The sequence below is a fragment of the Pithys albifrons genome, chromosome 3, assembly GCF_047495875.1.
Source record: "Pithys albifrons albifrons isolate INPA30051 chromosome 3, PitAlb_v1, whole genome shotgun sequence".
In the NCBI taxonomy this organism is placed as follows: domain Eukaryota; kingdom Metazoa; phylum Chordata; class Aves; order Passeriformes; family Thamnophilidae; genus Pithys; species Pithys albifrons.
The window spans coordinates 71,290,658-71,304,698 of record NC_092460.1 but is presented as its reverse complement, the minus strand read 5'-3'; the positions used below and the strand labels follow the sequence as shown (position 1 = coordinate 71,304,698).

At 40.0% G+C, this 14,041-nt stretch overlaps 1 protein-coding gene across 1 annotated transcript in view; it reads right to left on the bottom strand.

The window, feature by feature from the left end:
• NELL2 (neural EGFL like 2) overlaps nt 1–14,041 on the bottom strand; it is a 136,712-nt gene that overhangs the window by 22,703 nt on the left and 99,968 nt on the right. Inside the window, exons 14-15 of the mRNA XM_071552355.1 lie at nt 13,345–13,467; nt 10,776–10,871 (exon numbers count right to left, since the gene is read on the bottom strand). Coding sequence (XP_071408456.1) covers nt 10,776–10,871; nt 13,345–13,467 — 219 coding nt within the window. The remainder of the gene's footprint in view (nt 1–10,775; nt 10,872–13,344; nt 13,468–14,041) is intronic.

Genomic DNA, 14,041 nt, shown 5'->3' with positions numbered 1-14,041 from the left:
CACTAATTTACATTGCTACTGCTGAACTGTCAAATCATCTTGAGATTGCACAAAATTGCTGAAGCACAAAAACAGAAAAACACCCCACACTATTCCTTTTGCTTGAGCCATAAACATATCATTGTTAGAGACTGCAGACTCCCTCATGCTGGCAGCAAAAGGAAGGGCTCCATAGCAATACAGGGCAATGATTGGCAGTATTACAGATTTTAATTCCACTAATAGTTGAATGGCTCATAATTCATACAGTGAGTGATGAAGGTCATCCCTATCTCCCTTATATAACAGAAGAAAATTCTATTACAATGATGCCAAGCTGCACCATTCACATTCTATTTATAGCCAACTGTATTTTAAGAATGTAGATGGAATTTCAGTTTTCATGTTAAATAAAGGACTTTTTTCCCCATAGTAAATAACAGCTAAGCAAGTGGGAGAATTTTGATGTTTTTAACACATAATAAGAAAATCCTGTCTCCTCAAAGCTTTTTGTAGAGTTCTCTTCCCTGGTCTTTCTTTTTTTTTTTTTTCCTTTTAAACTGATACCTACAGGATTGTAGTGTTGCAACAAACTAAATTAAGATATGAAGAGAAAAAGGTAAGTGCAAGTATGTGACTCTTCAGCTAAGAAAAAATCTTTTTTTATTTAAAACAGAAGACACTGAAGGAGGAAAGAAATTATATGCACTCAAGAAACTGTGTCAGGCAAGGAAATGAAGGGAGAAAAAGACACAGAACGATGAAGAAGCAAAGCATCTTAAACTATAAAACAAAAAGGATGAGATAAGTAGGGTTCATGTCTAAATTCAAAATGTGCATTAAACTCAATATGGGCATTTTTTGCTTAAATTATATCAAATATTTACTTTGTGAATAATTGTAAGTAAAAATATGCAAAGTAAAGCAGCTAAACATTCCAAGCTTCTTTAGTCACCAGCCCTTGTCTTGCCGCTCATTTCTGAGCTTATTTTTCATATGTGAGAAAAAATCCCATGATACAGGAAGGGTGACCTCCCTTTCAAACACTGCAGCCAAGCAAAACGCGTCTCATCTGCAGTACCCTGGCTTTCCTCTTTCTTTGCTGCAGATCTCATTTGTTTACTCTCAGAAGCAACTTTTAAACCTTTTTGTCCTATATAATGAGATGGCCATTTTAGAATATGTCCTTTTAAAAAGTCAAAGGGATTTTTTAGTTTTCACAAATTGTCTGTACTTCCCATTCACAGAAAATATGCAATAAATGCCACCATGCTCAACTATTGACATCTTTGAACAGAGGGGCAAGGGGAGCACAGATGAGGTGACCCATATTTGATTTGGACTTTTGCTACTGCCTTCTTATGGAAGCCTTCTCACCTACTCAACTTTCCTCATGTGGCTTGATTTCCATATCTAAAATGGGGTGAAAGTGCTTCTACCATCTCTTCTTTTTTGCACGTGAACCACTCTTGGTAAAAAAAAATTAAATTAATGGTGCTGATTTGGCAAACACTACATATGCAGATGCCAAGGATCAATCTGGGGAACAGCAGCACACTGGGAAACAGGAACTACAAAAGAGGCCAACTTGTTTTGGGAAGAGGTGAAAGGAAGAACACTGAGCTGTAGAGAGGGATGCTGCACCCCTTGCCCTTTCTCCCCCATCTGCTTTATTTGGTAGCAGAGGTAGACTGCAGAAATCACAAGGACACTTACTGATAGCAACTGTCTGTACTGGGACCAAATATTATTTTGTATCTTCATTAATGACACAGATGAAGGGATCAAGTGCACCCTCAGCAGATTTGCAGATAACGCCAAGCTACATGGTCCTGTTGACACACATGAAGGATGGGATACCATCCCAAGGGACATGAAAAAGCATGAGAAGGGAGCCCATGGGAATCTCATGAGGTTTAACAAGTTCAAGTGCAAGGTACTGCAATGGTTAGGGCAATCCCCAGTATCAATTCAGATTGGGGGAAGAACAGATTGAGAGCAGCCCTGCCAAGAGGGACTTGCTTAGAACAGTGTAGGAGAAGGCTGTAGATTTAGAACTGTTCGTGGTGGAGCTCAACAGATCAGAGACCAGCAGACCAAAGAGCTGGGAAGTCTGGATGACATATTGCAGACACCTGGGAAAGCAGGTGAGCCGTTGAGAACAGAAGCATGGGTCTGCACATGAGTATAGAGAAGTCAATAGTAAATTTATTAACTAAAATATTAGAAAAATGTAAAATGAAATTTGAAGAACATGCACTCAGAGAACTATTAGTTTGGTGCAAAAAGAATGGCATAGAAGCACACTCACAGATGGCGGTTTTATAGAAACATAGCAAAAGGCAGGCTATGCTCTAATTGAGGCTGCCACTAGAAGGGCAGGTTGGATATTGAGGAAATTCCTCCATGGAAAGGGTTGTCCACATTTATCCAACATAATCGCTGTGGCTTCCTCACAGCACTTGGCCACATATGGGATCAACGTGGCTGAGCTGACTGGGGACCATCAGCTGTGCAAGGAGGAGATCGTCACGTGCATTTCTAAGAAGTGGGACATCATCACCCACAAGAGAGGGGAGAGAACCTACACCCAGCTGGTGCGACTGGTCATGCTGTCAATACAGGCCGTCACAGACTTCGGGGTGCTGGTGCATGAGAGGCTGGACATGACCCAGCAACATGCACTTGCAGACCAGAAAGCCAACTGTGTTCTGGGCTGCATCAAAAGCAGCATTGCCAGCAGTTCAAGGGGCAGGATTCGGCTCCTGTACTCCACTCTGCTTTCATAAGACCCCACCTGGAGTGCTGCATCCAGCTCTGGGGTCCCCTGCACAGGGAGGACATTGACCTGTTGGAATGAGTCCAGAGGAGGGACACCAAGATGATCAAAGGGATGGAGCACCTCTCCTAAGAAAAAAGGCTGAGAGAATTGGGCTTGTTCAGCCTGGAAAAGAGAAGGCTTTGAGCTAACCTAATTGCAGCCATCCAGTACCTGAAGGGGATCTACTAGTAAGATGGAAAGGGACTTTTTACAAGGACATGTAGTGACAGGACAAGGGGGAATGGATTCAAACTAAGCGAGTAGATTTACATTAGATACTAGGAAAAAAAGTCTTTACTGTGAGGATGGTGAGCCACTGCAACAGGTTGCCCAGAGAAGCTGTGAATGCATCATCCCTGGAGCTGTTCAAGGCCAGGCTGGATGGAGTTCTGAGCAACCAGGTCTAGTGAAAAGTGTCCCTGCCCACAACAGGGGCTTTGGAACTAGGTGATCTTTAAGGTCCTTTCCAATATAAACCATTTTATGGTTCTGTGATAGAAGTCTTGCATTATTTGTTTCAAACAGATGTCACAAAGTAAACCAAAAGTGGTTTTTGTAAAAATATAATAGACACTGTACAGTTCTGCTGTCCGCTAAGGAAGTTTAATTTTTCTGGATACTTTAATGACTGATTGGATATAGCACAAGCACATGTAACTACCTTCATATTATTCTACACTTTCAGGGAAAATATTTGGAGAAAGGGAAGAACAGGAAGCTGTTTTGCACAACAGCATAATGAAGTTCAGAATCTCACAAACAGCTTATCTATACCATGTTTGTCAAGTTTGCAATCCATCCATTGGCTGCATATGCCTATTTTTCTGTAGCCTGAATTAACACTTGGAGCATTGTTAAAGCATTGCTTGCATGAAAGGCTCTTTCTCCAGGGGTTAACTGAACACCTCTTTACTACAGTTTCTGAGACTGCCAATCATGTTTTCTTTTTCTGATTTGAAATTCTTTGTAACAGTAGATATGAAGACTTTTACTAGAAAACAGTTAGCTGAAGTTTGTTGAGATTATTAATTATAGTAATTCAAATGACAATAATTAATTATTTACTAGATTTTTTATTGGTATTGTGGAATATGAAGTATTGTATCTCTTCTCAGCAATGGCATTTTCTGAATCTAAGCTTTCTCTTGGTCTGGTAAACATCATGTGCTCAAGGTTCCTATGCTTATTTTTGACTAAAATCTTTCAAATCTGTTACATTTTTTTCTCAGGTGGAGAAAAACCCTTCATGCAGAGGTTTCTGGAGAAGAGTTTCAGCAAAAATTGAAACTCTGTGCTAGAGTTTCTTGCTCTCTCTGGAAAGGACCTTCCAAATTCTTTTGAGCTGGAGGAGGACAAATAACCTTTAAGCACTTTATGCCTTTTATAATAATGAATGGAGAATTCCTAGGCAAGACAAAGGCAGCAGAGATGTTGTATTGGGTTTGCACGACCAAGTTTTGGAGATGTGGAAGCTACAGGGGTGGCTCCAGGATAGACCTGATGCTGGCCAAAGCCAAGCTCACCAACAATAATGGCAGTGCCCCTGGCATAATGCATTTAAGAAGGAGAAAAAGTTACTGCACAGTAACTACCGTAAGGCTTATCAACAGAAGAAGCTGTGAAGATGATGGCTCCTAACCTCATGATTTATGTAAGGCTTATCAGCTGCAGGAACTGCGGGAACAAAAATACAGGAAGCAGAAGTTAATTTGCACTTTCTGTTCTAGAGCAGCCAAAGAAGATTTTTTAGAAACTTTATAGGAATTTAATATTTGACCGTGCAAATTAGGCCTGTTTAATGCGCTATGACTGCCTATTTCTCCCTATTAATCACCAGTCAGGAGGAAATACAATATATTGTGCTCTCTGCATCAGAAAACTATATTAACCAGAAGCATGTAAACAGTGCAGAAGTCCAAATTCCTAGAGATAATGTTCTCAAAAACTATTAATTTGAAATCCAGGTAAGCAAAAAACAATATTAAAAAAATTCTGGGTTCTGAAAGGACTTGGGGACACCACCAAGGTACTGGATTAGACAGTTCATTGGGGCACAGTTCAGTTTTTGAATCTTTTCTCCTTCGCACAAATAGTCTCTAAATAGCTACTGCCTATAGTAGCTTAGAAAGGAAAATTTAATAGCTTTCACCCTGGGCAACATGAAAATTATAGTAAGTTGACCATGCAAAATATCATGTTGATTTTAGCCTTCTCTTTACCCTTGCTTGTTCAAACCTCAAAGATCACCTTATATTCTGAAGGATTAAAAACTTTTGCAACCACAAGAAAAGCAGAAATGTTGTCAATCAGATGACTGATAACACTCATATGGCTTTGTAAGGAAACAACTCATAAAGTCATATCCTGCTAACCTCTCCTGAAGTCACCAAAGTATATTTTATGTGAAGATGCAGACTACATTGCACAATTGTAGTTCAGTGACAGGACCACAAAGTACAAACTGTGTATTAAAAATTCGTTATTATTCCATATTAACTTATTGGAAATTTATCATTGTGACATATTAGTCTCTTAAAATTAGAACTAGCTGTTACTTTTAAGGAAGACACAGAAATTCATGTTATGGGATTTTTCCCAGAAATTTGCCCATGATTCTACTATCTGCTTTTCCTACAGGCATCACTAAACACACAAATTATGTGCACTATCTCAATAACGCACGAGTAGCTCAAACATTGGTCTTGCCTCTGAAGTCAGTAATGAACGTGCAAAATAGCCATCTTTGAGAAGGGCAAGACTGTAATGCAGACCACTTATTCCTCAGCCTTTGCAAGCTGAGTAGTGACCTTATACAACAAAGGTGCAAGTTATAAAGTGAGATGTTTCAGCATCCTCAGCAGAACCTTTACATTATTTTTAGCAGCTGGGTCCTGTCTCTTTCTGCTGAAATGGAAACCACAGAAGATATTAATTAAATGCAGGTGTGTGCAGTAATTCAGAAGAGCTTTCATTTCAGCTATTCAGCTCCCAAGAACAGAAAGTACAGTTAGATATAGATATGTAATGTTAAAAGTTTAAGTTAAAACTTTTTAAATAGGATACTGAGAATCTCCATCTACATTTAAGCCATGGCTGTAAAGGCCAAACTTCCAAACCCAAAACACCACAAATCCAAATTTCAATAGGGCAGAAAGCCAGGAGATTTGGCAAAGAAATGGAGAGCACTTGGAAAGACTCAAATTGGAAAAATGGCAGTGATCCCCCAAAGTTAAGGCTGGAAAGTCCAGCAATGAGCTGGGCATGTCAGTCCCAGCACCTCTCCTTACCTTTTCCCACAGCTGGGACTCTGGGTTACATGGACTTGACACCACAGCGTCAGCACTGCTGCAGGGCAAGAACAACATGCAGCTCAGCATCCAACCTGTATCTCAACTGCTTGCAAGGCACAATTTAGCCTCTTTGGGCCTTGTCCTGGGCAATTTTTTTGTTTGTTTTTTGCCTGTACCAAGGGGAAAGTTTGTAATAGCCTACGAACTTTGAAAATTACTATTGTTTAAATGCCAGACTACAAGTGACTCCAAAGACATGACTTTCAGAACATGGTGAATTTCTACTGCACATTGGGATATATTGAAATGCCTTATGCTGCAAATCATGCTTAAGAACTATTTGCAAAATTTTATCCAGGCTCTATAGACTAACTCAGTTTTCTCTTATTTCTATGAATTAAAGTTAGCACTTTAATGTAAATAAAACATAGATAGAGGAAAGGATCCTCTAACCTTTAAGTTTAAAACTTGGGACCCTCCCCAAAAATGGGAGTCTGAATACTCAGGACACCAAGTTCCAAGCAAGTCAAGAGGACTATGAAAACTAATGAACGAGGGGAGGCATCCTTTCTTCCTAAAGCTCTTGCTCTGAACAGTCCATGCCTGTGCTGCCCTCATGTTTATTCCATTTTCCTCTTGCTCTCTTCTTTTGCTTCCTCCTTCACTAAAAACCCCAGCAATCCCTTAGGGATAAGCTTTTTGCTCAAGGAGTTTGTGTGTTATATTCCTTTATCCCAGCATAAAATCAGCTTCTCCTGTTAGATTATGAAGGGCACACCTCTTACTCTAGCTTTGTGCAGGACTTTGCATACTTGTATCACAAATTTGAGTCTTTTAGTATTATTGTTCTATATCCCAACGTGGCTATCAGTAATTTAATTCTTCATTTTAACAATAAAACTGAGCAAATGGGATACTCCTGAGCTGCTCAGAAAGTTTTGAGTGTGATACTCTCATAGCTTATGCAGAGTTTTCATTAGACTGTGACCAAGAATTCTTAAGAATTCTGCCAAAAGTAATTTTGCTTCTTAAAGCATTGGTTCAGCATTCTATGGGCTTCAAACGCCACTTGTGTCACAGCTTCAGCTTCAGAGCCTACCTGGCCACAAGATGATTGTGGTTGCTTTAACTGAACACAAAGGATCAAGGGCTTACATGGAAGCAGTTCTCTCATGATGCTCCTCATTTTTGCAAAATTAGCAAAGTTACCAAGCTTTCTGGTTACTTTGACGGAGCCTTCTATTCTAATACTAGTATAATATTTTTCTTAATAACTGGGGAATCATAATTATTTTCACAAACTTTCTTTGGAATAGTAATAATAACAGTCTTTAATAATCTGAAGGCTGCTATTACGGTTAGTGCACCTGAATAAAAAATATCATGAAGTTCAGAGGGAAATTCAAAGTTCTACAGCTATTAAGAAACAACCCCAGGTACCACTACAGGTTGGGGATTGCCCAGCAGAAAAGTAACTTTACAGAAACCAATCTGGAAATCCTGATGGATACCAAGCTGAATGTAAGGCAGCATTGTGTACTTGTAGCAAAGGCAGCCAACAGCCTCCTGGGTTGCGTTAGGAAGAATGCTGCCAGCAGGTCAAAGGAGGTGATCATGCCCCACTTTTTTATGCTGTTGGGATCCTATCTGGAGTGCTAGATCTTGCATCGTATTCCCAGTATCAAGAGAGATGTGGAGCAAATCCAGCACAGTTCTGTGAAGATGATTAATGGACCAGAGCATCTGTCATATGAGGAGAGGCTAACAGAGCTGAGATGTTCAGCCTGGAAATGAAAAGGCTGAGGGGAAACTTACCAATGTGTATAAATACCTTACAGTGTTGGAGAAAGGTAGACACTCTCAGTCATGTCCAGGGAAGGCACTAGGGGCATGGGAAATTTCATTTGAACGTAATGAAAAGAATTTTTTTTGTACTTTGGAGGTGAGTGAACACTGAAATTGGCTGCCCAGAGAGCTTGCGGAGTCTCCAACCCTGAAAACATTCCAAATCCACCTGGGCATAGTCCGGAGAAACCAGTTCTATTTGACTCTGCTCTGAGCAGGGGAATTAGACAAGATGATTTCCAGAGGTCCCTTCCAACCTCATAATTTTTATGTTTCTGAGAAATATTTAATCAGAACTATGAAACCACCTTTTGCAGATGGAAACAGTAAGAACTGGTGATTATATTTGCAAGATTATTGCTGGGGTGTGAATTCAATCTCCTCTTAATTAATTGATAGGTTCCGTAGTTGCTGACAACTTCTACTTAACTGTATGGTTTAATTTAAAAATGCAACAATTCTTCAATAAGCAGTTTTTAAATATGTCTAGCATAAACAGAAGAAAGTAACATGATATTTTAAAATAGATTTGACATCTTTACATCAGTCTCCCTCTTTCTCTGTATGTGATCACAATGGAAGATGTCTGCCTAGAAAAGATTGCATCACCTTTGTAGATATAGAGACTGTTCAAAGGGAAGCTTGCAGCATAAATTATTTTTAGTACGAGCATCTTGAAGCACTTCAAGTCTAACAAAGAGTACCTTCAGGAAAATCCTCTGCATTCACTGCTAGTGAGTATGTACTGTTTGAAGCTGTTTTTCTCTTGTGGCTGTACACAGCATCATTTTTCTGACAGCACAGTCTCAGAACAGTTCAGTTTTTACTCTTTATTGACTGGATAGCTCTTCCATTGTCACTCTGACAGTATTTTAGACTGTGTGTTTCGATGATTCAAAGATTACAAACCTATTCTGCACATCAGTATCCAAATGAGGTGACCAGACCTTTACCCCTGTGGCTGACCTCTAGCTTTACTTAGTTCTACAGTAGGAAAAATAAGATGTCCCAAGGAGGTTAACCAGGACAGAGGGGTTTCTCCTTCCAAAGATGACCTAAGAATTTGTTTTTGGGCTGCCAAATAGGCTCCAAATCATAACAGTATCATTGCATATCATTAGCTATGCAATTATCAGGTCACTACCATACTAACCTTAAGTTAAACACTGACATCAGGTGTTGAACACATCAGATGTGGTCCAAGCCTCTGCCTGCCACCTTATGTATGCTTCCTGAAGGGCAGGAAGGATGGGCAGTTAGGCCAGCAGTTCAGATGTTTTTGAAGGACATTTGGGGCTGAATGCACTAATCTAATTTAAGTTAGCTTAAGGTACCTGAACTTTCTGAATTGGGGACATAGTGTCCCTGAGTTGTCCTCTAAAGAAGGGATCAGAAACAGGACTTCCAGGGGCAATTCAGAAAAGCCAGTAAGATGTCTCTTTGATAGTGGCTATTAATACTGACTATATTAGGAGACTAAAGCAAATATGCTCCTACACACTTCAGACAGAAGTATAAAGCTGTAAAATACAATTATGAACTTTAAAACTATACGTTTTATTTAGTTGAAAACAGGAGAATGCAACAAGGAGCATAAGACAACCACTACTAAAACCAAGTAACAGTTTTAATACTTGAGCATTATCTTAGCATAAAATTTGATCCAAGCAGAAACAATGTTGCAATTAAGAGACCTTGATACCCTGTACCCTGTTATTTGCAGTCTGTAAAACACTGAGCAGTAGTTGGAAACTTGATTTTTTGACATTTTTCTAGAAATTGATGAGCGATCAGGATGATGCTTGTCACACAGCATCTGCCTTGTGCACTGTGGTAGTACCTGCTCAAATACAGAAGAATGAAAACAACTACATTTCTTACCTCTCAAATGGACCAGATAATACATAATTCAAACCAGTCTGTGTTTTTCATTAAACTGGATATGTTTACAAGTCAGATGAAAGCAATGCTTGCTCAAATTACCTCCTTTCCACTCTTTGGAAGATTTATTGAAGGCAATATAGAACAGCAACAATAGTCAATCATAGGTGGCAGACTGCCCTTTTATTAGGCATATTGAAGCCAATTAATCTAAGCAAGCTTTCTCCCTTTACCTCCTGGAGGCATGTATGCTTAGAATGCATTTAAAAATTCTGCAGCAATAAATAATGGTGCTGAAACTATTCATTTGAACTTTGAAAAATTATTTACAGGCACTTGAGATGCTAAGCATTGGCATTCTACATACTCTGCTCAGCAATATAATTTGATTAGATCTAAGACTTAAAAAATAAAGTTCTAAAACAAAGTCTTGTAGTACTGCAATCCCCAAGGGTAGTGGGAAGATAAACGAATGCTTGTGAAAGGAGGCAAAAGCAGCCAGAAACACTGAAACCTGCCCTAACACTGAGTAAAGAAAACCTGAGCTAATCACAAGTCTTCAAATAAGGTTGCAAGGGAAGATGGGTTACTGAACCAGTGACACATATGAAGAATAGAAGTAATCAGTTATTGGAATTTATTTCTAGATGTTAGATTATCTGTTATTTATATGAGACATTCAAGGTCATTTGAGGTGAAAAGCAAGTCTATAATAATCTTATTAATTATGAAACATCAAAACCCAAGATGTCTTAATTAATGTTCTAATTTTTGCAGTCCATGTGCTTCTAATTAGAATTGCTGCAATATATTCTCTTGAGAAGCATATAGGAAAAGCGAGTAACATTTTAGTGGCAGCTTCCTCTTTCAGGGCACACACTTAAACACTCTTTTATTCTTGGATTATGTCAAACATCCTCCTTGGATTAGCTTCATCGTAAATTAAGTTATAATCTTACCAGTTTCACAGCTGGGCCCAGTGAAACCTTGTGGGCAGGCACACACATTGGAAGCAATACAGGCTCCTCCATTCCTACACCCGTCCTTGCAAAATGCTGTGAAATGCAAAATCACAATATATGGGTAATAGAACTACATTCAGCAACCACGCAGGTGGACATCGTCTGCTGGCACAGAATTCTGTCTGTGTACCACTGAATGCAGAGACTGCCTTCTCCTAAGGACAGAGGTCACAAAGAGATGGTTTATGCCCCCCCCCCCCCCCCCATCCCCCAGCCCCCACTGGCCAGATGGGCTAACAAGCTACAGAAGGAGATTAGAGTAAATCATCTGAAGACAACAGCTCCCATATGTGCTCCTTTGCATGAACTTGGAAACAGGGAAAGGCAGCATCTTCCCTAGGAACAGACTGTTCCTAGAGCAGTGCTTGTCTTTTCTGCTGCCCAAATAAAAGCCTGAGCATAACAGGCACAACTGAATACTAAACTGTCTGGCTACCTCAGTCTTTTATTAAACAATTTGATAGAAACTATAAAAATAATAATTCCATCTCAAAGGAAGAACTTCAAAACTTTTACCATTTACAGCTTAAAGTCCATCCCTGGATTTGTTCTTTGGCATGCTGCAATCTAAGAAGCTGTGCTTACATATTTTGGTGCAGCATTCTCCAGATGTGTGTGCTTTGAAGAGTCACTTCTGTGGACCCAGAAATGCAACCAGCTGTGATTGAAAACATGGCAGATGTTAACTGTTCTGATTGCATCTGCAACACGGCATCAGAAATGCTCTGGTCACAAGAAACTGCAGGTGAAACTAGGCAGATCTAGGTTGCCACCAACACAAAATCTTGCTTTGGGGCACCCTTAACCAGCCACTTGTAACCAGTCATTGGAGTTGTCAAGCTTTAGTTTGCAGCTACCCTGTGTAGCAGCACAACTGATAAGGTCCTAAGGCTCATCTGAGAGAACATGGTGACTGATTTGAGCTATCCAGCTTTCAGTTTTAAGGCAGCTGCCTTGTGACATGAGACCTTCAGTACTGAGTGAGACATTTAAGCTTCCTGGTGCGGGAGTACATGGTGCACAGGAGTACAGCTGGCAGCACAGTGCATGAGAAGATGCCAAAAGCACAGGAGTATCCAGATCTCTCTGAATGATGCTGGCACCCAAGCCTGGGCTGCAGAGAAGTACATTTCTCAGATTTTGATACACAGGCTCAAAGCCTTCTCCTGCATACTGTCTTCTCTGTATTGAAGAAAGAGAGAGAAGAGGGAGGGAGGGGATGTACTTTTCTTACACAATGGGGCTGGTGTTCTCTGAAATGTCAGATCTGCAGTCAGAGCTCTTATTCAGGGAAAGAAGAGCCAAACACAGTGCTGTAGGGTTATGCACCTTCTCTTTGATCCAAAGAAATCTCAATCACCTTTTTATAAGCTGACTCACCTCCAGCAGAAGAACTGGTGAATACTCCCAAGCACAGCACAAGAATGAGCTGTGCAGACAGAGCTCTCTTCTGAGAGGAGCTCCTTTGGGTTTGAACCTCCTCAGGCTAGGACTTTCTTCTCATTCCTCAGAGGAGAGAGCCCAGTATAAAAGGACATATTTGCTGACAAGTCTCACTCCACCCATTTGTTTGACTTATTACTTAGGTGAACGAATAACTAGTGCTAAGATCCTGATCAGACTTAGCAATTAAAGAAATTCCAGGTTGCTTAGCCTTGATAATAAACAGCAGAAGGGATCTATAAGACATTACCAATGTTAACTCTGGCCCCTTAGACTTTTATGTCTAAGACATCAAGAGGACTAAGGCACAACTTCAAGAAACACTGGGTAAGCTATTGCTGCACCTGGCCCACATCTCGCATCTGAGCCCACTCCTCTAGAACTATACTACTTTTATTTTCAAGCATTCTCTAAACCCTATGCTCAGAGGTTGAGAACTTCCAAAGGCTTGGGCCCAAGTGTCAAACATCAATTCTTCTGATTTGAAATGCGAAGAAATAAAAGCATTGGTATCTCTGGGAAAACATCTTTCTAAGAATAAAAGTATAACTAATGTTTACCAGTGAATGAGAATGTTAGAAAACATAATACCACCTCATGTGTAGTGAAGGTTTTGTGTGTCCATGTCTACCGATTTTCTCTCAGAAAAAAAGACACAACATACCAAACAACTTTCAGCTGATCCAAGCAAAATAGCAAGCCATTGAACATGGATAATGCAGATGTGGCAATGTTTGCACAGCTGTAACTTTGATGGTAACAGTGGACTTCCTTGAATGGTACAGCACATATAAAAAACTGTTAACTTGACAGAGAAATGAAACACAACTGCTTCAAATTTTAGACCCCATTATCTGTGTATGCATCATCCTCAAATTACTATGAACTCTGCCAAATACAAAGTCAAGGAAGCCTATGAAGATCTTACAGGTGCAGGACCCAAGTGTCTGGCCTGTCATTTTCTCTGTCTTGTTCAAGGCACGTGACCAGAATTGTATCAACTATATGACAAGAACTTCATCCAGTTAAAGACTGCCAATCCCCCAGGTTTCCAGCAGCTTACCTTTGCAGATGGTACCATTTCCCATGTAACCTGGCTTGCAGACACAGTTGTGCCCACCCACAGTGTTGAAACAAAGCGCATTTTCATCGCAGTTGTGCTGGTTTGTTATACATTCGTCATGCTCTGAAAAGGGAAACAAGAATGGAATGGTTTTGAATTTTTAAAACCATAACCAAATAAAAGCTCTGTATAGGTTTCCATATTAAAAAGAGATAAACACAGTAGTAGTTACTGACAATAGGGCTATGTGAACATGTAACATGGGATAGCCAGGGTATCTCAGCACATACTTGTATGTGATAACTGCACTGCAGCATAGTTCCACTTCTATTAACAGGGAGCCAACATCATTACATTTTCTGTGTGGGCTACAGTGTTCTTGTAAACACTTGCCAAATAACCAGCTAGCATACTGAAAACCTATATGCTAGTTCTAATGCATAATTTATTCATGCAGGTTTATCTTATGCCGAATTCTTAGCATTTCCTTCAGAAATCTGACTAATTGTGCAAAATGCACACTCCAAACTGCAAAAGACAAGGTTAGCAGAAGGCAGGTCTTCAGAGTGTAGCCTATGCTTTCCCTCTCTTCAGTCCACACACAGCACTTTATTTAGATGAAATAAATTACCCCAAAACGAAGGTCTGTCTGCTTGTCAAGGGAATTTTAGCCTGGCACGTCCTAGCACTGGAGTGC